A 22,460-nucleotide genomic window follows, 5' to 3' on the forward strand; every position below is an offset into this window, starting at 1 on the left:
GTCTGTACTGTGCCAGTACTGAACATTTTTTGGTGGATTGCCCAATCCGTCCTCCACGTCTGGGAAACGCACGCTCGCACCCAGCTCTCGTGGGTGTGGCGTCTCTTGATGCTAAGTCGGCTTCTCCACGTCTCACGGTGCCTGTTCGGATTTCTACTTCAGCCAGCTCTCCCCTCTCAGCCGTGGCCTGCCTGGACTCTGGAGCTTCTGGGAATTTTATTCGGGAGTCCTTAGTGAATAAATTCCGCATTCCGGTGACCCGTCTTGTCAAGCCACTCCACATTTCCGCGGTCAACGGAGCCAGGTTGGATTGCACCGTGCGTTACCGCACGGAGCCCCTCCTAATGTGCATCGGACCTCATCACGAGGAAATTGTATTTTTTGTCCTTCCTAATTGCACTTCCGAAATTCTCCTTGGACTACCCTGGCTTCAACACCATTCCCCAACCCTGGATTGGTCCACTGGGGAGATCAAGAGTTGGGGTCCCTCTTGTTCCAAGGACTGCCTTCAACCGGTTCCCAGTACTCCCTGCCGTGACCCTGTGGTTCCTCCTGTATCCGGTCCCCCTAAGGTCATTAAGGACTCTGCCTGCCACAGGAAATGCCTCTCCCCCCCTCCCAGTCCCATCAGGCAAGCCTCTGTGTCCCCTCATGGCCCTCGTCCTGGTGTCACACTGCCCCGTGCCAGGTCTCGCCCTCTGCCCTCTCTCCCCATTCCTACTCCTGCTGTTCTGCCTGCCGTTGAGGAATCCCTCCATCCTTTCCCGGTGTCCTCATCCCAGGGGAGGCAGTTACCGGACAAAGAGAAGGGGAGACCTAAGGGGGGGGGGTACTGTTACGCCTAGCGCTCCGGGCCCCCGCTCCTCCCCGGAGCGCTCACGGCGTCTTTCTCCCTGCAGCTCCCCGGTCAGTCCCCCTGACCGGGAGCGCTGCTCTGTCATGGCCGTTGGGGATGCGATTCGCACAGCGGGACGCGCCCGCTCGCGAATCGCATCCCAGGTCACTTACCCGTTCCCGTCCCCTGCTGTCATGTGCTGGCGCGCGCGGCTCCGATCTCTAGGGCGCGCGCGCGCCAGCTCCCTGAGACTTAAAGGGCCAGTGCACCAATGATTGGTGCCTGGCCCAATTAGCTTAATTGGCTCCCACCTGCTCCCTGGCTATATCTGGTCTCCTCCCTTGCACTCCCTTGCCGGATCTTGTTGCCCTTGTGCCTAGTGAAAGCGTTTTGTGTGTTTAAAACCTGTGTACCAGAACTTCTGCTATCTCCCCTGACTACGAACCTTGCCGCCTGCCCCCGACCTTCTGCTACGTCCGACTTTGCTTCTGCCTACTCCCTTGTACCTCGCCTATCTTCAGCAGTCAGTAGAGGGGAGCCGTTGCTAGTGGATACGACCTGGTCACTACCGCCGCAGCAAGACCATCCCGCTTTGCGGCGGGCTCTGGTGAAAACCTGTAGTGGCTTAGAACCGGTCCACTAGCGCGGTCCTCGCCATCCCTCTCTGGCACAGAGGATCCACTACCTGCCAGCCGGCATCGTGACATTAACATTTCAAATAACCCCTTCTGTTTGGTCTAACTGTCAGGAAGACGATAATCTGAGCGATAGCACCCAGTGGCCAGTGGGGAGCAATTAATTCTCTTTTGATCAGGGCACCTTGGAGCCCACATGTCTATCCAGTCTGGGTATAGGTGTGACCAATCCTAGCAGGGGGTTCATTAACACAGCTGCTCTATGACAAAAAAAAGGTAACACCATTCTAGCTAGCAAAGCACCAACCTGGGTGTCAATAAGATGAAAGAGATGTATAAAGTTGACTCAATTGGAAAATCCTATATTTTTCAATATGGAATATGGGGGTCAGGGTAGTATGTATGCAGCCCCTATCTTGTATGGTTGGATTCTCCATCATAATACCTTTAAAATGAGTCCTCACATGACCCTTGTGTCCCCCGGGGATGGTGAGGACAACAATTTTATCCTATATAACGCTTTGCCAAGCATTATATAGGGTAAAATTTGATGATTGGTTCCCTTTAAGTACCTTCTTATGCCTGGTAAAACGGACGTACATTGTCCTTGAAGAGATTGAAGTTATAGTCTTAGATTTACTACCTGTTTGGCTACATTATAGATTTGGATTAATCTTTTTCCTGTTTTTATATACTACTGGGGATAGTAGATTATATTTGGGAATTGTAGCATATCCAGATTGGATTGTTAGCTTCCTGTCGGCTGAAAACAGGCAGGTGGTGGCAGCGATATCGTTAAATTGGGTGGTGTAAGAGCGATTATTTATCATTATTTTCGGTTCAGTGCAGACAAATAGTGATTTTAGAGATAACCCTTCCACCTGCACGTCTCGGTTCGTGACATGATGGATGCTAAATTGTGATTTTTTTTTAGGAAATCTAAGTTTCTCTTACCACTTTAAAAAGCATTTCTAAAGGGGCGTGGTCATGGGTACCCTGATTTATGCCAATTGATTGATGAAATCATAGCTGAAATCTGGAGCTGATGTAAATTTCACTGTTTGTCGCCAGCCACTGCACAGTGACAGATTTAAGGGGCCAGTGCCTTTTAATAAATCTGCTGGCAAAACAGCAGCATGAGGTGCCCATACGCCTTAGGCTATGTTCAGACGGGGGAATGTCCGCACAGAAAATCTCTGTGCGGACATTCTCCTGACAGCAGAACATGCCAGCGCTAGGACTGCTGGGAAATGTGCATTTCTGTGCATAGTCTGCAGAAAGAACATTTTGTCCATGTCTATTCTTTCTGCAGACACTGAAATTTGAATTTCCAGAGCCAGATGTTTCCGGTGCGGAAATTCTGCTATGTGAACAGCCCAGCAAAATCCAATTGAAATCAATAGGACTTTGCTGCTGCAGAATCTCTGTGCGGAATTCCAATGCAAAATTCCGCACAGAAATTTTATCATGTGAAGATAGCCTTATTCTAAAGTCGGCCAAATCTGCCACTGCTGACGGATTAAGCCTATACTCTAAGGTCTATCTATTCTTCTAAGGTCTATCTATACTCTAAGGTCTATCTATCCAGTTTAAAGGAGTATTCCAGGCCAAAACTTTTTTTATATATCAACTGGCTCCGGAAAGTTAAACAGATTTGTAAATTACTTCTATAAAAAAATCTTAATCCTTCCAATAGTTATTAGCTTCTGAAGTTGAGTTGTTGTTTTCTGTCTAACTGCTCAATGATGATGTCACATCCCGGGAGCTGTGCATTTCCTATGGGGATATTCTCCCATCATGCACAGCTCCCGGGACATGACATCATCATTGAGCAGTTAGACAGAAAATTTCAGAAGCTAATAACTATTGAAATTATTAAGATTTTTTAATATAAGTAATTTACAAATCTTTTTAACTTTCCAGAGCCAGTTGATATATATAAAAAAAGGTTTTGCCTGGAATACCCCTTTAAGACCAGTGAGTGATACGCCTGTCTAAGATAATTCCCCATAGAGATCTTAAAGGTCTCTTTTCTCTTGCGACGGAAACACGAAAATGTGGTGTAAAAGAACAATGGGGGGGATTTATCAAAACTTAAGAAAAGTAGTGTAGTTGTTCATAGAGACCAATCAGATTGCTTCTTTCAGTTTTCAGATGCCTTTTGGTTGGTTGGTTGCTATGGACAACTGCACCACTTTTCCTCTACACAGGTTTTGATAAATCTCCCCCCTTGTTCTTATTTTAAGTTCTGAGCGGGTTGTGTTTGAATTTAAACTGCCCAATCCATTTGTTCCCCAGGAGATAAGTTATGTAACTGAGTGACATAGCTATCAGCTATATCAGTGTTCGCCCAACAGCTTTCTAAGACTGTGTGCGCACCATGGGGGAGATTTATCAAAACTTGTGCAGAAGAAAAGTTGCCGAGTTGCCCATAGCAACCAATCAGATCGCTTCTTTAATTTTTTAGAGGCCTTTTCAAAAATGAAAGAAGTGATCTGGTTGGTTATTATGGGCAATTCAGCAACTTTTCCTCTGGACAGGTTTTGATAAATCTCCCCCCATGTTTATAGTGGGACTGTTACCCAAAATGTACACCCCACATATACCACTGTATAGCCACTGTGACCAGAAATCACTGTGTTGCTCCAACCATAGACGAACAGGGTCAGAATATGTATATGTACTTCATGGACTGTTTCTTTAATTGTTCTATCTACTTTCTGCGGCTTGAAAAATTATTTGTTTTCATTCCCCTGTCCTTTTAAAGGGGTACTACACTGGCCAGCGTGGACCTCCGCAGCGCGAAAACAGCATTCCGAACATTTAGTTTCACGCTGGCCAGTGGAGTACCCCTTTAAAGGCAAATAGCCACATTAACCCCTTAACGACAATGAACGTAAATGTACGTCATGGTGCGGTGGTACTTAACGCTCCGCCATGCTCCGCCCTGAACGCGATCGCGCAGATGTCCGCCATTAACCCCTCAGATGCTGTGATCAATACAGATGACAGCATCTGCGGCAGTACAGTACTTTATTTGGATGATCAAATAATGGCGGACAGAGGTCCCCTCACCTGCCTCAGTCCGTCTCCTGGGGTCTTCTGCTCTGGTCTGAGATCGAGCAGACCAGAGCAGAAGATAGCCAATAACACTGATCAGTGCTATGCCCCATGCATAACACTGAACAGTATTAGCAATCAAATGATTACTATAAATAGTCCCCTATTAAACACTATTACTATTACACTATTAAAGTGTAAAAAAAAATAGAGTAAAAAAATTAAAATCATCCGTTTTACCCATTTTACCCCAAAAAAAGTGTAAAAAAAATTAATAAACATTTGGTATTGTCGCCTGCGTAAAAGTCTGAAATATTAAAATATATTGTTAATCATCCCGTACGGTGAACGGTGTAAACGTAAAAAATATAAAATAGAAAAAGTTCAAAATTAATAAAAAATTTATAAAAAGTAAAATATAAGCAAACCTGTTACCAATAAAAACTACAGATCACAGTGCAAAAAAGGAGCCCTCATACCGCCCCGTATATGGAAAAATGAGAAAGTCATAGGTGGTCAACAAAGGGCAATTTCAAACATGCTAATTTTGTTAAAGTCGTTTTTTTTTTTTTTTTAAAGCTGTACAATTATAGAAAAGCATATTAAATGGGTATCATACAGTGGTCTCTAAACTGTAGCCCTCCAGATGTTGCTAAACTACAACTCCCAGCATGCCCAGACAGCTGTTTGGACATGCTGGAATTTGTAGTTTTGCAATATTTGGAGGGCTACACTTTGGAGATCATTGTGCAGTGGTCTCTAAACTGTGGCCCTCTAGATCTTGCAAAACTACAACTCCCAGCATGCCCACACAGATCACTGTGCAGTGGTTTCTAAACCGTGGGCCTCAAACAGCAAACAGCTGTCTCGCCATGCTGGGAGTTGTAGTTGCATGCCTCCAGTTGTTGCAAAACTACATCTCCCAGCATGCCCTTTGGCGATCAGTACATGCTGGGAGTTGTAGTTTTGCTACAGCCGGAGGCACACTGGTTGGAAAATGCTGAGTTAGGTAACAGAACCTAACTGAAGGTTTTCCAACCAGTGTGCCTCCAGCTGTTGCAAAAGTACAGCTCCCAGCATGCACGGTCTGTCAGTGCATGCTGGGAGTTGTAGTTTTGCAACAGCTGGAGGTCCCCCCCCCCCCCCCCCCCCATGAGAATGTACAGGGTAAATTCACACGGGCGGGTTTACAGTGAGTTTCCTGCTTCAAGTTTGAGCTGCGGCAAATTTTCCGCCGCAGCACAAACTCCTAGCGGGAAACTCACCGTAAACCCCTGCCAGTGTGAATGTACCCTAAGAACACTACACTACACTAACACATAATAAAGGGTAAAACACTAGATATACACCCCCTTACACTGTCCCCCCCAATAAAAATGAAAAATGTATCGTACAGCAGAGTTTCCAAATGTAGCCTACAGCTGTTGCAACACAAAAACTCCCAGCATTTCCGGACAGCCGTTGACTGTCCAAGCATACTGGGAGTTTAGCAACAACTGAAGGCACCCTGTTTGGGAATCACTGGTGTAGAAAACCCCTATGTTCACCCCTATGCAATCCCTAATTTAGTCCTCAAATGCACATGGTGCACTCTCACTTCGGAGCCCTGTCGTATTTCAAGGAAATAGATTTGCACTGGGGTGGCAGATTTTACAGTGGTTCTGACATAAACGCAAAAAAATAAATACCCACGTGGGAACCCATTTTGTAAACTACAGTCCTCACGTAACGTAACAAGGGCTTTAGGGAGCCTTAACACCGCATAGGTGTTTGACAAATTTTCTTTAAGTTGGATGGGAAAATGAAAAATGCTGGTGCTACCCTAAATTTTTCATTTTCACAAGGGAAAATAGGGGTTAGAACATACCCCATACGTGGATGTAAAGTGCTTTGTGAGCGAACTACAATGCTCAGAAGAGAAGGAGCTTTTGGAGAGAAAATGTGTCCAGAATTGAAGGCCACTTGTGTTTCAAAGCCCCATAGTGCCAGAACAATGGACCCCCCCCCCCCCCACACTTGACCCCATTTTGGAAACTACACCCCTCAAGTAATGTAATAAGGGGTGCAGTGAGCATTTCTGCCCCACAGGTGTCTGACAGATTTTTGGAACAGGGGTCCGTGAAAAGGAAAAATGTAATTTTTCATTTGCACAGCCCACTGTTCCAAACATCTGTCAAATGTCAATGGGTGTAAATGCTCACTGCACCCCTTATTACATTACGCGAGGGGTGTAGTTTCCAAAATGGGGTCACGTGTGGGGGTGTAGTTTGTAAAATGGGGTCACATGTGGGGGGATCTACTGTTCAGGCACCATGGGGGCTTGGTAAACGCACATGGCCCCAACTTCCATTCCAAACAAATTCTCTCTCCAAAAGCTCAATGGCGTCCCTCCTGTTCTGAGCATTGTAGTGTGCCAGCAGAGCAGTTTACGTCCGCACATGGGGTATTTCCATACACAGAAGAAATGGGGCTACAAATTTTGGGGGGCATTTTCTCCTATTACTCCTTGAAAAAATGTAAAATTTGGGGAAAAAAATGCATTTTAGTGAACATTTTTTTTTCATTTACACATCCGACTTTAACTTAAAGTCATCAAACACCTGTGTGTGTGGGGTGTTAAGGCTTACTGTACCCCTTGTTACGTTCCTTGAGGGGTGAAGATTCCAAAATAGTATGACAAGTGTTTTTTTTTTTTTTTTTGCTGTTCTGGCACCATAGGGGCTTCCTAAATGCGACATGCCCCCCAAAAACCTTTTCAGCAAAATTTGCTTTCCAAAAGCCAAATGTGACTCTTCTGAGCATTGTAATTCGCTCGCAGAGCATTTTACATTCAAACATGGGGTGTTTCCATACTCCGAAGAAATGGGGTTACAAATTTTGGGGGGCATTTTCTCCCGTTACCCTTTGTAAAAGTGGTAAATTTGGGAAAATAACTGCACTTTAGTGAAAAAAAAACTTTTTCATTTACACATCCGAATTTAACGAAAAGTCGTCAAACACCTGTGGGGTGTTAAGGCTCACTGTACCCCTTGTTAAGTGCCTTGAGGGGTGTAGTTTACAAAATAGTATGCCATGTGTTTTTTTTTCTGTTATTGCACCATAGGGTCTTCCTAAATGCGACATGCTCTCCAAAATCCCATTGTCGCTCCTTCCCCTCTGAGCCCTCTAGTGCACCCACAGAGCACTTTACATCCACATATGAGGTATTTCCTTACTCGAGAGAAATTGGGTTACAAATTTTGAGGGGCTTCTTCTCCTATTACCCCTTGTAAAAATTCAAAAACTGGGTTTACAAGAACATGCGAGTGTAAAAAATTTAGTTTGAATTTTCTCCTTCACTTTGCTGCTATTTCTGGGGTTAGCACACTTTCTGAATGTCATTTTGGATACTTTGAGGGGTGCAGTTTTTATAATGGGGTCATTTATGGGGTATTTCTAATATGAAGACCCTTCAAATCCACTTCAAAACTGAACTGGTACCTGAAAAATTCTGATTTGGAAAATTTCACTAAAAATTTGAAAATTGCTGCTGAACTTTGAAGCCCTCTGATGTCTTCCAAAAGTAAAAACATGTCAACTTTATGATGCAAACATAAAGTAGACATATTGTATATGTGAATCAATATATAATTTATTTGGAATGTCTATTTTCTTTACCAGCAGGGAGCTTCAAAGTTAGAAAAAGGCAAAATTTTCATTTTTTTTAATAACATTTTTGCATTTTTCACCAAGAAATGATGCAAGTATCGACGAAAAATTACCACTATGTTAAAGTAGAATATGTCTCGAAAAAACTATCTCGGAATCAAATTCAGAAGTAAAAGCTTTCTAGAGTTATTAACCCCTTAAGGACCAAGGGCGTGCAGGTACGCCTTTGCTCCCTGGTACTTAAGGACCAAGAGCGTACCTGTACGCCCGTGGGAATTTCGGTCCCCGCCGCGCGCCGGGCGGGGATCGCGCCGGGGTGACTGCCACCCCTCCTATCTCTGCTATTGGTGGTCTAGACGCGACCACCAATAGCAGATCGGGGGCGGAGGGGTTTACTTTCGGTTTCCCCGTCCTGCCCTCCCACAATAGGCGGGGCAGGACGGGGAAACCGACAGGGACCGGCGCCGAAGATCCACTTACCCATCGGCGATGGCAGCGGCGACGATCAGCGGCGGCAGCGGGCGACGATCGGCGGAAGAAGAGGACCGCGACGCAGCTCCCTGGATCCAACGGAAGCCGGTGAGTTACTTAGCAACATCTAGAGGGCTACAGTCTGAGACCACTATAGTGGTCTCTAAACTGTTACCCTCCAGATGTTGCAAAACTACAACTCCCAGCATGCCCAGAGAGCTGTTTAGGCTTGCTGGGAGTTTCAGTTTTGCAACAGCTGGAGGTGTACAGTTTGAGACCACTGCAAAGTGATCTCTATACTGTGCACCTCCAGATCTTGCAAAACTACAACTCCCAGCATGCCCAGACAGCAGTTTGCTGTCTGGGCATGCTGGGAGTTGTAATTTTGCAACATCTGGAGGTCCACAGTTTGGAGACCACTATGCAGTGGTCTCTAAACTATAGCTCTACAGATGTTGCAAAACTGCAACTCCCAGCAAGCCTAAACAGCTCTCTGGGCATGCTGGGAGTTGTAGTTGCGATCCCTCCAGCTGTTGCATAACTACATCTCCCAGCATGCCTTTCGGCGATCAGTACATGCTGGGAGTTGAAGTTTTGCAACAGCTGGAGGCACACTGGTTGGAAAATACTGAGTTAGGTAACAGAACCTAACTGAAGGTTTTCTAACCAGTGTGCCTCCAGCTGTTGCAAAAGTACAACTCCCAGCATGCACGGTCTGTCAGTACATGCTGGGAGTTGTAGTTTTGAAACAGCTGGAGGTTTGCCCCCCCCCATGTGAACGTACAGGGTACATTCACACTGGCGGGTTTACAGTAAGTTTTCTGCTTCAAGTTTGGGCTGTGGCAAATTTTTCACCGCAGCGCAAACTCCTAGCGGTAAATTCACTGTAAACCCGCCAGTGTGAACGTACCCTAAAAACACTACACTTACACATAATAAAGAGTAAAACACAACATATACACCCCCTTACACTGTCCCCCTAATAAAAAATAAAAAACGTATTGTACGGCAGTGTTTCCAAAACAGAGCCTCCAGCTGTTGCAAAACAACAACTCCCAGCATTTCCGGACAGCCACTGACTGTCCAGGCATGCTGGGAGTTGAGCAACAGCTGGAGGCACCCTGTTTGGGAATCACTGGCGTAGAATACCCCTATGTCCACCCCTGTGCAATCCCTAATTTAGTCCTCAAATGCGCATGGCGCTCTCTCACTTCGGAGCACTGTCGTATTTCAAGGAAACAGTTTAGTGCCACATATGGAGTATTTCCGTACTCGGGAGAAATTGCGTTACTAATTTTGGGGGCTTTTTTTCCTTTTACCCCTTATGTTTTTTTACATTAACATGCTGGCGTTGTCCTTTACTTTTTATTTTCACGGGAGGTAAAAGGAAAAAAAGACCCCCAAAATTTGTAACGCAATTTCTCCTGAGTACGGAGATACCCCATATGTGGGCGTAAAATGCTCTGCGGACGCACAACAAGGCTCAGGAGTGAGAGCGCACCATGTACATTTGAGGCCTAAATTGGTGGTTTGCACAGGGGTGGCTGATTTTACAGCGGTTCTGACATAAGCGCAAAACAATAAATACAGACATGTGACCCCATTTTGGAAACGACACCCCTCACGGAACGTAACAAGGGGTATAGTGAGCCTGAACACCCCACAGGTGTTTGACAAATTTTCATTAAAGTTGGATGGGAAAATGAAAAAAAAAATTTTTTTTCACTAAAATGCTGGTGTCACCCTAAATTTTTCATTTTCACAAGGGAAAATAAAAAAAAGCCCCCCAAAATTTGTAACCCAATTTCTTCTGAGTAAGAGCATACCCCATATGTGGATGTAAAGTGCTCTATGGGTGCACTACAATGCTCAGAAGAGAGGGAGCGCCATTGGGATTTTGAAGATAAAATTTGTCCGGAATTGAAGGCCACTTGTGTTTACAAAGCCCCCATGGTACCAGAACAATGGACCCCCCCCATATGTGACCCCATTTTGGAAACTACACCCCTCATGTAATGTAATAAGGGGCGCAGTGAGCATTTACGCCCCACAGGTGTCTGACAGATTTTTGGAACAGTGATCCGTGAAAATAAAAAATTTAATTTTCCATTTGCACAGCCCACTGTCCCAAAGATCTGTCAAACGCCAGTGGGGTGTAAATGCTCACTGCACCACTTATTAAATTCTGTGAGGGGTGTAGTTTCCAAAATGGGGTCACATGTGGGGGGGGTCCACTGTTCTGGCACCACGGGGGGCTTTGTAAATGCACATGGCCCCTGACTACCATTCCAAACGAATTCTCTTTCCAAAAGCTCAATGGTGCTCCTCCTCTTCTGAGCATTGTAGTTCGCCCGTAGTGCACTTCAGGTCCACTTATGGGGTACCTCCATACTCAGAAGAGATGGGGTTACAAATTTTGGGGGGTATTTTCTGCTATTAACCCTTGCAAAAATGTGAAATTTGGGGGGAAACGCACATCTTAGTGAAAAAAATATATATATTTTTTTACATATGCAAAAGTCGTGAAACCCGTGTGGGGTATTAAGGCTCACTTTATTCCTTGTTACGCTCCTCAAGGGGTCTAGTTTCCAAAATGGTATGCCATGTGTTTTTTTTTTGCTGTTCTGGCACCATAGGGGCTTCCAAAATGCGACATGCCCCCCGAGCAAAATTTGCTCTCAAAAAGTCAAATATCACTCCTTCTCTTCGGAGCATTGTAGTTCGCCCGTAATGCACTTCATGCCAACTTATGGGGTGCCTCCATACTCAGAAGAGATGGGGTTACAAATTTTGGGAGGTATTTTCTGCTATTAACCCTTGCAAAAATGCGAAATTTGGGGGGAAACACACATTTTAGTGAAATTTTTTTTTACATATGCAAAAGTCGTGAAACACCTGTGGGGTATTAAGACTCACTTTATTCCTTGTTACGTTCCCCAAGGGGTCTAGTTTCCAAAATGGTATGCCATGTGGGTTATTTTTGCTGTTCTGGCACCATAGGGGCTTCCTAAATGCAACATGCCCCCCAAAAACCATTTCTGAAAAACGTACTCTCCAAAATCCCCTTGTCGCTCCTTCGCTTCTGAGCCCTCTACTGCGCCCGCCGAACACTTTACATAGACATATGAGGTATTTGCTGTCTCGAGAGAAATTGGGCTACAAATACAAGTATACATTTTCTCCTTTTACCCCTTGTAAAAAATCAAAAATTGGGTCTACAAGAACATGCAAGTGTAAAAAATAAAGATTGTGAATTTTCTCCTTCACTTTGCTGCTATTCCTGTGAAACACCTAAAGGGTTAAAACACTTACTGATTAAAATTTTGAATACTTTTGGGGGTGTAGTTTTTATAATGGGGTCATTTGTGGGGTATTTCTAATGGGAAGACCCTTTAAATCCACTTAAAACCTGAACTGGTCTCTGAAAAAAAGCGAGGTTCAAAATTTTGTGAAAAATTGGAAAAGTGCTGCTGAACTTTGAAGCCCTCTGGTGTCTTCCAAAAGTAAAAACACGTCAATTTTATGATGCAAACATAAAGTAGACATATTGGAAATGTGAATAAAATAAAAAAATATTTTGAATATCCATTTTCCTTACAAGCAGAGAGCTTCAAAGTTAGAAAAATGCAAAATTTTCTAATTTTATCAAATTTTGGGATTTTTCACCAAGAAAGGATGCAAGTTACCACAAAATTTTACCACTATGTTAAAGTAGAATATGTCACGAAAAAACAATCTCGGAATCAGATTGATAACTAAAAGCATTCCAGAGTTATTAATGTTTAAAGTGACAGTGGTCAGATGTGCAAAAAACGCTCTGGTCCTAAGGTGTAAAATGGCCTTGTCCTTAAGGGGTTAATGCTTAAAGTGACAGTGGTCAGATGTGAAAAAAAAGGAGTTAAAGGGGTACTCTGGTGGAAAATATTAAACAGTTAAACAGATTTGTAAATTACTTGTATTAAAAAATCTTTAACCTTCCAGTACTTTTAGCAGCTGTATGCTTCAGAGGAAATTTTTTTCTTTTTAAATTTCCTTTTTGTCTTGTCCACAGTGCTCTCTGCTGACACCTGATGCCCGTATCAGGAACTGTCCAAAGCAGGAGAAAATCCCCATAGCAAACCTATGCTGCTCTGGACAGTTCCTGACAGAGACAGAGGTGTCAGCAGAGAGCACTGTGGACAAGACAAAAAAGAAATTAAAAAAGAAAAGAATTTCCTCTGTAGGACACAGCTGCTAAAAGGTACTGGAAGGATAAAGATTTTTTTTAACAGAAGTAATTTACAAATCTGTTTAACTTTCTGGCATCAGTTCATTTAAAAAAAAAAAAGTTTTCCACCGGAGTACCCCTTTAAGGCCAAAATGGGCCTGGTCCTTAAAGGGGTACTCCGCTTCCCAGCGTTTTGAACATACTGTTCAGAACACTGGGCTCCAGTGTTTGGAACAGTTTGTTCAAAACGCACCGGAAGCTCGTGACAGTTTGTTCCTAATGCTGAGCAGCAGAGTACCCCTTTAAGGGGTTAAAGGGGTATTCTAGGGAAAAAACTTTTTTTATGTATCAACTGGCTCCAAAAAGTTAAACAGATTTGTAAATTACATCTATTAAAAAATCTTAATCCTTTCAGTACTTGTGAGCTTCTGAAGTTAAGGTTGTTCTTTTCTGTCTAAGTGCTCTCTGATGACACGTGTCTCGGGAACCGCCCAGTTTAGAAGAGGTTTGCTATGGGGATTTGCTTCTAAACTGGGCAGTTCCCGAGACACGTGTCATCAGAGAGCACTTAGACAGAAAAGAACAACCTTAACATCAGAAGCTCATAGGTACTGAAAGGATTAAGATTTTTTAATAGAAGTAATTTACAAATCTGTTTAACTTTCTGGAGCCAGTTGATTTATGTATATATATATATATACATAAAAGTTTTTTCCTGGATAACCCCTTTAAGGTAAATCCTGACCACAGCACTTAATCCAGGCAGCCTTACTGCTCTGCCAAGAAATCGTAATCCTCTACATCCACCACTGCAAAGTCTATTGGCCTCCAGAGCTATTTCGAAGTGGTGACAACTTACCCGCCATTTCCTGTTCCCTTCAGACTACACCCCACCCCCGTCGTGGTTTACAGGATATTTTTGTGATTCACAATTTAACATTTTCAGGACCTTGGTTTAAATTGACTCCATTTATGTACTTTGTGAACACAAATGGTGGCTCATATACAATAGCAGCCTACATGACACATATAGAACAATGGTCATCATCATATAATACATTGCTTTTACATTATCATTAACCAGTTGTTGGCTGCACCATATATATATAAAAATATAAAAGCAGTGGAGTCTAGTAAAGCTGAGTAATGGCAAGGATTGGGTTAAAATCTAATTTTACAGCACAGCGGGGTGATGACCCTGGAGGGGACCAGTAACTATTAAAAGCAGGATGCTCCAACATCTGGCAGGAGACCCCCCTCCCGCCCTCAGGATATAAGATCATATGACCTGTAGTCGCTGACAAAATTACATTAAACACAAAGACCAGAGATTATAGGGATCTGCTTTCAACTGCGGAACAACAGCAAGAACAACCCAGATCAGATCAAAGCAGTGAAGGAGGAAGGGCATGTCTGGAGCTGGAGGCATAAGATGTTTAAAAAGAACCCAATGTATAATCATTGGGTTCTTTTTATATCACGGATTCATCTTTATTTGTCCTACACTGCCATAACTGCAGCCTATAAGGCTACCCAAGGCCTATCGGAGGTTCCTGGTTCATGATCAGAATGTGAGGACTACAGTGTATACCAGTGTTTCCCAACCAGTGTGCCTCCAGCTGTTGCAAAACTACAACTCCCAGCATGCCCGGACAGCCGTTGGCTGTCCGGGCATGCTGGGAGTTGTAGTTTTGCAACAGCTGGAGGCACACTGGTTGGGAAACACTGGTGTAGAATGACACAGGCATTAAAGAGGTACTCCGGTGGAAAACTTTTTTTTTTTTTAAATGAACTGGTGCCAGAAAGTTAAACAGATTTGTAAATGATTTCTATTAAAAAAATCTTAATCCTTTTAGTACTTTTTAGCAGCTGTATGCTACAGAGGAAATTCTTTACTTTTTGAATTTCTTTTTTGTCTTGTCCACAGTGCTCTCTGCTGACACCTCTGTCCGTGTCAGGAACTGTCCAGAGCTGCATAGGTTTGCTATGGGGATTTTCTCCTGCTCTGGACAGTTCCTGATATGGGCATCAGGTGTCAGCAGAGAGCACTGTGGACAAGACAAAAAAGAGATTCAAAAAATAAAGATTTTCCTCTGTAGCAATCAGCTGCTAAAATGTACTGAAAGGATTAAGATTTTTTTTAATAGAAGTAATTTACAAACCTGGCACCAACTTTCTGGCACCGGTTCATTTGGAAGAAAAAAAAGTTTTCCGTCGGAGTATCCCTTTAAATCGCAGAACGATTTCATAATAGACATCATTCAGGCATTGAGAATTACCGTATTTATCGGCGTATAACACGCACTTTTTAGGCTAAAATTTTTAGCCTAAAGTCTGTGTGCGTGTTATACGCCGATACACCCCCAGGAAAGGCAGGGGGAGAGAGGCCGTCGCTGCCCGCTTCTCTCCCCCTGCCTTTCCTGGGGTCTAGAGCGCTGCTGTCGGCCCTTTTCACCCCCTGGTTATCGGCGCCGCTGCCCGTTCTGTCCCCCTGACTATCGGTGCCGGCGCCGATAGCTAGGGAGAGAGAAGCGGCGCCGACAGCCAGGGGGAGAGAAGGGGCAGCGGCACCCATTGCCGGCGCCGCTGCCCCGTTGCCTCCCCCATCCCCGGTGGCATAATTACCTGAGTCCGGTCCGCGCTGCTCCAGGCCTCCGTCGTGCGTCCCCGGCGTCATTGCTATGCGCTGAACGGCGCGGCGCATGACGTCAGAGCGGCGCGCCGTGCATAGCAACGACGCTGGGGACGCACGACGGAGGCCTGGAGCAGCGCGGACCGGACTCAGGTAATTATGCCACCGGGGATGGGGGGAGGCAACGGGGCAGCGGCGCCGGCAATGGGTGCCGCTGCCCCTTCTCTCCCCCTGGCTGTCGGCGCCGCTTCTCTCTCCCTGGCTATCGGCGCCGGCACCGATAGTCAGGGGGACAGAACGGGCAGCGGTGCCGATAACCAGGGGGTGAAAAGGGCCGACAGCAGCGCTCTAGACCCCAGGAAAGGCAGGGGGAGAGAAGCGGGCAGCGACGGCCTCTCTCCCCCTGCCTTTCCTGGGGGTATATCGGGGTATACACGCGCACACACGCACCCTCATTTTATCATGGATATTTGGGTAAAAAACTTTTTTTACCCAAATATCCTTGGTAAAATGAGGGTGCGTGTTATAGGCCGGTGCGTGGTATACCCCGATAAATACGGTAACTGCTGTACAATGAAAAGTTCTGCTGCTTTTAAGGCTATGTTTATATAATGTTTCTGAAGAGCATTTTGGCACACGATAGCCTATAAACAAAGTTTAAAGGGGTATTCCAGGATTTTTTTTTATTTGACTAAGCTACAGGGGCTGTAAGGTTAGTGTAGTTCATAATATAGTGTCTAAACCTGTGTGTGACGGTTTTCTCACAATTCTTATGTGATTTTTACCCCAATATTTATTTTTACCAGCATACAAAATTACTGTTGTCTCAGATTTTTCCCAGCTTGCAATGCGGCCGAGACCTGACTCACTAGTCAGCTGATGACAGGGAGCCTGTCTGCTTCAATGGCTGGAGGGATCAATCTGCAACTAATGCAACAGTTGTAGGCACCCTGATTGAAAACCACACTGATTTGAATGGATGCAGCTCATTTATGTTTCAAAGGGTGGGGTGGCTAATGTGTGGGAGGGAGGAAGATGGAATTGTGGGATTTGTAGTAAAAAAAATAAAAGTCAAACAGGAAATACTAGTTCACATACAGCTAGCCACAGTGTTATGGTAATCTCACAACATAGCCATTTAGCCCCAAGACAATCACCGATCTTTCCTAAGCATGTCCATTACTGTCTGCCAGGTAAGTACTAAAATCACCTTATGGTGGATAACCCCTTTAATGTCTACGACAGGAGCATCTAGTGTGAACATTGCCTAAGGGTACGTTCACACGGGCGGATTTATTTACGGGTTTTCCGCTGCGTATTTGAAAGGGGGCGGACTCTTCTCGGCTGTCCGCAGCAGATTTTCCGCTGCGGAAAATCCGCCGCAGACCCTACGGACTTCGATGGGGCTTGCGGCGGATTTTCCGCACTGTAAATTCCACAGCGGAAAATCTGCTGCAGACAACTGCAAAGAGCCCGCCCCCTTTCAAATACGCAGCGGGAAAGCTGCAAATAAATCCGCCCGTGTGAATGTACCCTAATACAGTATATTCTGCATTTTAAATCCTTACCAGCATGTCTGCTTGTTGTCAGTAAATAGGCACACTGAGACCCAAGAAGTTTTTACAATGTATTAGTGTCGACAAATCTCTGTGAGCTAAACACCAGTCTGTTTTTTTTTGTTCTGGAATCCAGGCTTAAATACTCAATCCAGTTGTAACAAACCTTTAGCTGTGAGAGTTATATAAGGGCAAAATATGTTTTCAGATATGGTGTTATACAATACACGATTTAGCAGTAATCCGGTATCTTGAAAATGGATTGAAATACAAAGTTTATTGGGAAGTTGCAGAACTTTCCTTTATAGTTTAATATCTGCATAGTAAATCTATAGTTTAAATGGGTACTCTACCCCTAGACATCTTATCCCCTATCTAAAGGATAGGGGATAAGATGTCTGATCGCGGGGGTCCCTCCGCTGGGGACCCGCACGATCTCTCCAGCAGCACCCCCGTTCACCAGCTGCACGAAGCAAAGAACGCTCCATGGCTGATAACGGGCGATACAGGGGTCGGAGTATCGTGACATCACGGCCCCGCCCACTCATGACATCACACTCTGCCCCCTCAATGCACGCCTATGGGAGGGGGCGTGGCGGAGTACCCCTTTAATATATAGACAGCATAAAACTAGATGACACTGGCAGAGAGTGCACCAGATTGTTTACAGTGGTGCTCGCTGTGTGATAGATTTGGTGCATCTTGCTGGAAAAATGTATTAGGACACCTACACATTACATCCAGAGGAGCTTTAAGGACATCCCATTCTAAATCCATAGGCATTTATATGGTTTTTGTTCCCCCCACATTGCAGTTATTACAGTTTCCACTCTTCTGGAAAGACTTTCTGCAAGATTTTGTGGTGTGTCTAATGGAATTTGGCAACCCTGCTCTGTAACTTAAAGGGGTACTCCACTGCAGAACATTTTATCCCCTAACCACCGGACAGGGAATGTGTACGATTGCGGGGTCTGACCCCCCCCCCCGCAATCTCCTGCCCAGAACCCTGGCTCTTTCTTTGCACAGATCGATCTCCGCTTCGTGCACGGATTACTGTCGACCACCACATAAAAGGGGGGGCTGACATGCCCCTCCATGTGGCTCTATGGGATAGCCAGAGATACCTGAATGTTGTTTCTCCACCTCTCCCATAGAGCTTCATGGACGGGCATGTCAGCCACCCCTTTATGCGGTGGTCGACAGTAATCTGTGCACGAAGCGGAGATCACTCATTTCCGAGGGTCCTATAAAAAGCAAATGTGTGCAGAATATCCACCCCTGTTTTCCACGTGGACATCCTGCACATTTTCCGCCGCATGAACATAGCTGGAGGTGTGTCACATTACTTTGGTGTGACATTTTCCTTACGCCATACATAATTGACACTTCTAGTAAGAGTGTCTAGTGCAGTGTTTTCCAAACAGTGTGCCTCCAGATGTTGCAAAACTACAACTCCCAGGCACCCTAGTTGGGAAACTAGCAACAGTTGGAGGCAGCCTAGTTGGGAAACTAGCAACAGTTGGAGATTCACCAAACAAAAGTGTCTAAATAACAAATTTGTCAGACAACATGTCGACCAGTTCTTTTGTATTTTTATTTTTTAACAACTAGAGCCATAATTCTGATACATTGTGCTCAGGAAATCTCCACCATTTTGTGTTACAAGCGCTTGTTTAAAAAATGCACAAAATGCAGTGAATGGAGCAGAAATAAGCAGTAATCCTGGGAGCACATGGTTACAGATTAGCAGAGCTAACCCCCTCCTACAAAGTAGAACATTGTGATGAAATCCCTGTGACCGGATGTGGGTGTGGAGAGGAGAGGGATGAAGTCATCGGTTCACCCTCCCCATCCCAATCACAGTAGAGTTTGCAGAGTCTGTATACATTCAACTTGAGAGCTGGAGAGAGAGGACATTACAGCAATCTACATCTGGGTCACTTATCGGTTCCACAATGGGTAAAGGCGATAAAGACAGCGCAACCTTTGAGCGGACCTGGAACAGCACAACCAGCAGTGGTTACTGCAGCCAGGAGGAGTCTGATCCAGAGCTGGAGCTGTTCTATACAGCAAAAACCTCAATACTACCCCGAAGATCCCCGGCCAAGACTCAGGTCAGACAACGCGCTAGAACAGGGGGAGGGAAGCTGCTTACATGGAACTGCAACCCTAGTGGAAAAAGTTCTGATGCTTGATGTTTAACCTAAATCCTGCTGTGGCCACGTCCCCAATTTTATAACCTGTCATTATTTATATAGTGCTAACCTATTCCGTAACCCTGTACAAGCAAAAGAAGCAACTAATGGGGCAAAAAAGTCACTAAACTAAAGACTGGGCTGGTGTAGGTTGGTGGACCCAAGAATGATGTGAATCGGTAAAAGGGGTATAAAAAAAGTATCAGGTGGGAATAAGAGGGGCAAGTATAAGAAGGGGCAGAAAGAGTATAAAAGTGTACCATGTGGATGTGAGCAGGACAGAGAGTATAGTACTGGTTGGGTGTGAAATGCTGTAAGGCTGGGCAGGCGTGACCGCATCCATTATCATGCACTGACGTTATTCATCTATGACTAATTTTGTAGCAATTGATTTTAAGGCAAACTCACTTACATCACTTTTCCCTTAGTTTCCAAGAACCCCATTCTTCCCCTAAAAAAACAAACTGGTAGACCATGGTCACCTTAAAGTTCTTTAAATGAATGTCACCCAGACTGTTCCATCATTGGAAAAAGTCGACTTGTAATCTGACAGAAAGTCAGAGTGAGGAATGGCGTTATGGACCACATAGTTACGTCCCTCACTGTGTATTTTGCCTTCAGATGTACACACTGGATCCTATGTCTGATGACGTGTGATCTAGCAGTATAGAGAACACAATGTCGGGAACTTATTATGGCGTTATGGACCACATAGTTACGTCCCTCACTGTGTATTTTGCCTTCAGATGTACACACTGGATCCTATGTCTGATGACGTGTGATCTAGCAGTATAGAGAACACAATGTCGGGAACTTATTATGGCGTTTGTGCCCCTTTTGTGGTATAAAAAGGTCATAATTTATAGCTTAAGTCTTGTTTTCACAATGGTTTGCAATTTTTTTCACCTTTTGACACTTTTTTAAGTGTTGAAAAAAGTAGGCGGGATTAACCAGAAAGGTAAGACCAGTAAGTTTCCAGCAGGTTTATAATTAGCAAAAACACAGAAAATAGCAAATTTTCCATTGTTTCTGGCTTTAGGACAGTCCAAGATGCCTTATCTTCGAAGCACCTCTCGATACATTTTGGGGCACTTTATTCATAGTCAAGAGCAGTGGTCTTCAACCTGCGGACCTCCAGATGTTTCAAAACTACAACTCCCAGCATGCCCGGACAGCCGATGGCTGTCCGGACATGCTGGGAGTTGTAGTTTTGCAACATCTGGAGGGCCGCAGGTTGAAGACCACTGGACTAGAGCATGCAATGTCAGTCTAGGTGCGGCTCCATACACCTCTGTATAGAGGGCTGGGTGTGCTCAGGTGTTTCCTTCCTCTCAGGTTTCCGGAGTTTGAGGTTCTCAGGACTCACAAAGCCAAACTTTAGCTAAATTTCAGCCGGGGCTCAAAGAGTCAGGGAGGGGGTTTCCAGTGACTATTTCAGCTGTCTCATTGCTCCCAGCCCCCACCATCCCCACCAGAGGCTGTACAAAGATTGATGCAACTGTGAGCAAGAAGAGGAAGGAGGAGGAGGGGCGAATGTACCGTAGACCTTGGGGAGAGGGACACCGGCCTAGGGAGAGAAGTCCAGGACATGGGGCAGAGAGATGTCACAGTGTAACATACCGGCCCTGATTTACTAATGTGTCGGGTTCTGTTGCATCGGGTTTTGTATGCTCCCTACTCGTTTTTCCCGTCTAATTTACGAAGGTGTTGCAGGATTTTGTCGCACAGGTTTTTTTGGCGCATTACGTCAATTTGAAACCCGAGCGGGAAATTTTCAGACGCGGTGAAGCTTTCACAGCAATAAGCACGACATTCATAAGCTTAACGAAATGTCTCAAAGACAAAAAAGGCTTTATGAATCTGAGAGCAGGGACCGGCGGAGCATGACTGGTAAGCCTGCCAGGTACCTCATCAATGGATGGTTCCCCCCCCATCAACCCTACAGGACCACCAGGGAGTGCTTGGATGTACCTTTAGAAGGCACTGTCAGCTTTGACAGCGGCGATCTAAAGGGTTAATAGCAGACATGTGGTGATCACCGCATGTCGGCTATTAACGCCGAACCTCAGCTACAAGAATAAGCTAAGGGCTGTGCGGTATGGTGCAGGCTCGATTCGTGAGCCCGCACCATACACAGTTAACGGCACAAGGACATGAATACACGTACTTGGTCGTTACACAGTTAAGGGGTTAAAAGGACAGAGGAGGATTTGGAGATATATGTGTGGGCAGTAATCTACATTGACTAAAGCAAACACACGTCACAAAAGTGAAGGACAATAGACCACCAAAAAGGCAAAAGAATGAAAGGGCATGCTGGGACTTGTTGTCGCACAATATAAAACTGGTAGTCTGATTAATTAAAAAAAGTGAACTGCCTACACTAGAATAGGCCACTAACACTGCTGGGGAAGAAATATTAACATTTAAACACACAGGGTAAGTCATTTACATTACAAAAAAGGGATACACTTTTACAATAGATTTTCGACCTTGTATCATTTTGTGGGTTTTAGAAAGGCTAAAACCAACCAGTTTGATTCGTATATTTTAATAAATTGGTTGGGATTTTGAAAAGCGTCAGGGACACGCCCCTTTTTCGGGATTTTCAGAGGAAATGTCGGGTTGCTCGGGAAATGGTGTCACAATATATCGCACAGTGTCAGCGCCATGGCGCAGACACTGTGCACCAATAAAGTCGCACAAAACCAGAGGAAACCCTGGCGGGAAAAGGTTAGTAAATCAGGGCCACAGTCTACAACCTGCAGAGTGGGAGCCCAAGAGTCAATTTAGACAAAACTTTTTTGATTGTTTTCCATTCACGTCTATAAACATCACGTTCCAGACAACTTACATAATCCTATTAGCTTCTGGGACAATCGGATTGGATCTTCACCATTTTCTAATATTGCCCATCATTCGTTTTATACCTAACTCCATACAATGTAGATGGAGCTTCAACTGTGACCTTTGCTTAATTTAGGAAGGGATTCTTAAGAACCACAAAAACAGGGTCCAGGAATCTAATTTGTGTTGTACATAGATCATAAATAAAAATCATAAATAAGAAAACTACAAAAACTATGTATCACTAAGTATATAAATTAAACAGTATAATAGTATAAAATATACATATATATCTTTATTGTGTTAATTTCATATTACATAATAAAAAATAAAAAAAAGATCAATCTATGTGATGTTACAGCAAAGGACCCCCG

General features: G+C 44.5%; 1 protein-coding gene across 2 annotated transcripts in view; it reads left to right on the forward strand.

Moving 5' to 3' along the window:
- RASSF1 (Ras association domain family member 1) overlaps nt 1-22,460 on the forward strand; it is a 63,732-nt gene that overhangs the window by 37,999 nt on the left and 3,273 nt on the right. The window contains exon 1 of one of the 2 annotated variants that reach the window (XM_056525178.1): nt 18,884-19,158. The exons of the other annotated variant lie outside the window; for it this stretch is intronic. Within the exon in view, the coding sequence (XP_056381153.1) occupies nt 19,000-19,158 (159 nt within the window). The 5' untranslated portion in view covers nt 18,884-18,999. Of the gene's footprint in view, nt 1-18,883; nt 19,159-22,460 lie in introns of those variants that run through there. 2 annotated transcript variants of the gene reach the window in all.

Source organism: Hyla sarda, chromosome 6 (genome assembly GCF_029499605.1).
Source record: "Hyla sarda isolate aHylSar1 chromosome 6, aHylSar1.hap1, whole genome shotgun sequence".
Lineage (NCBI taxonomy): Eukaryota > Metazoa > Chordata > Amphibia > Anura > Hylidae > Hyla > Hyla sarda.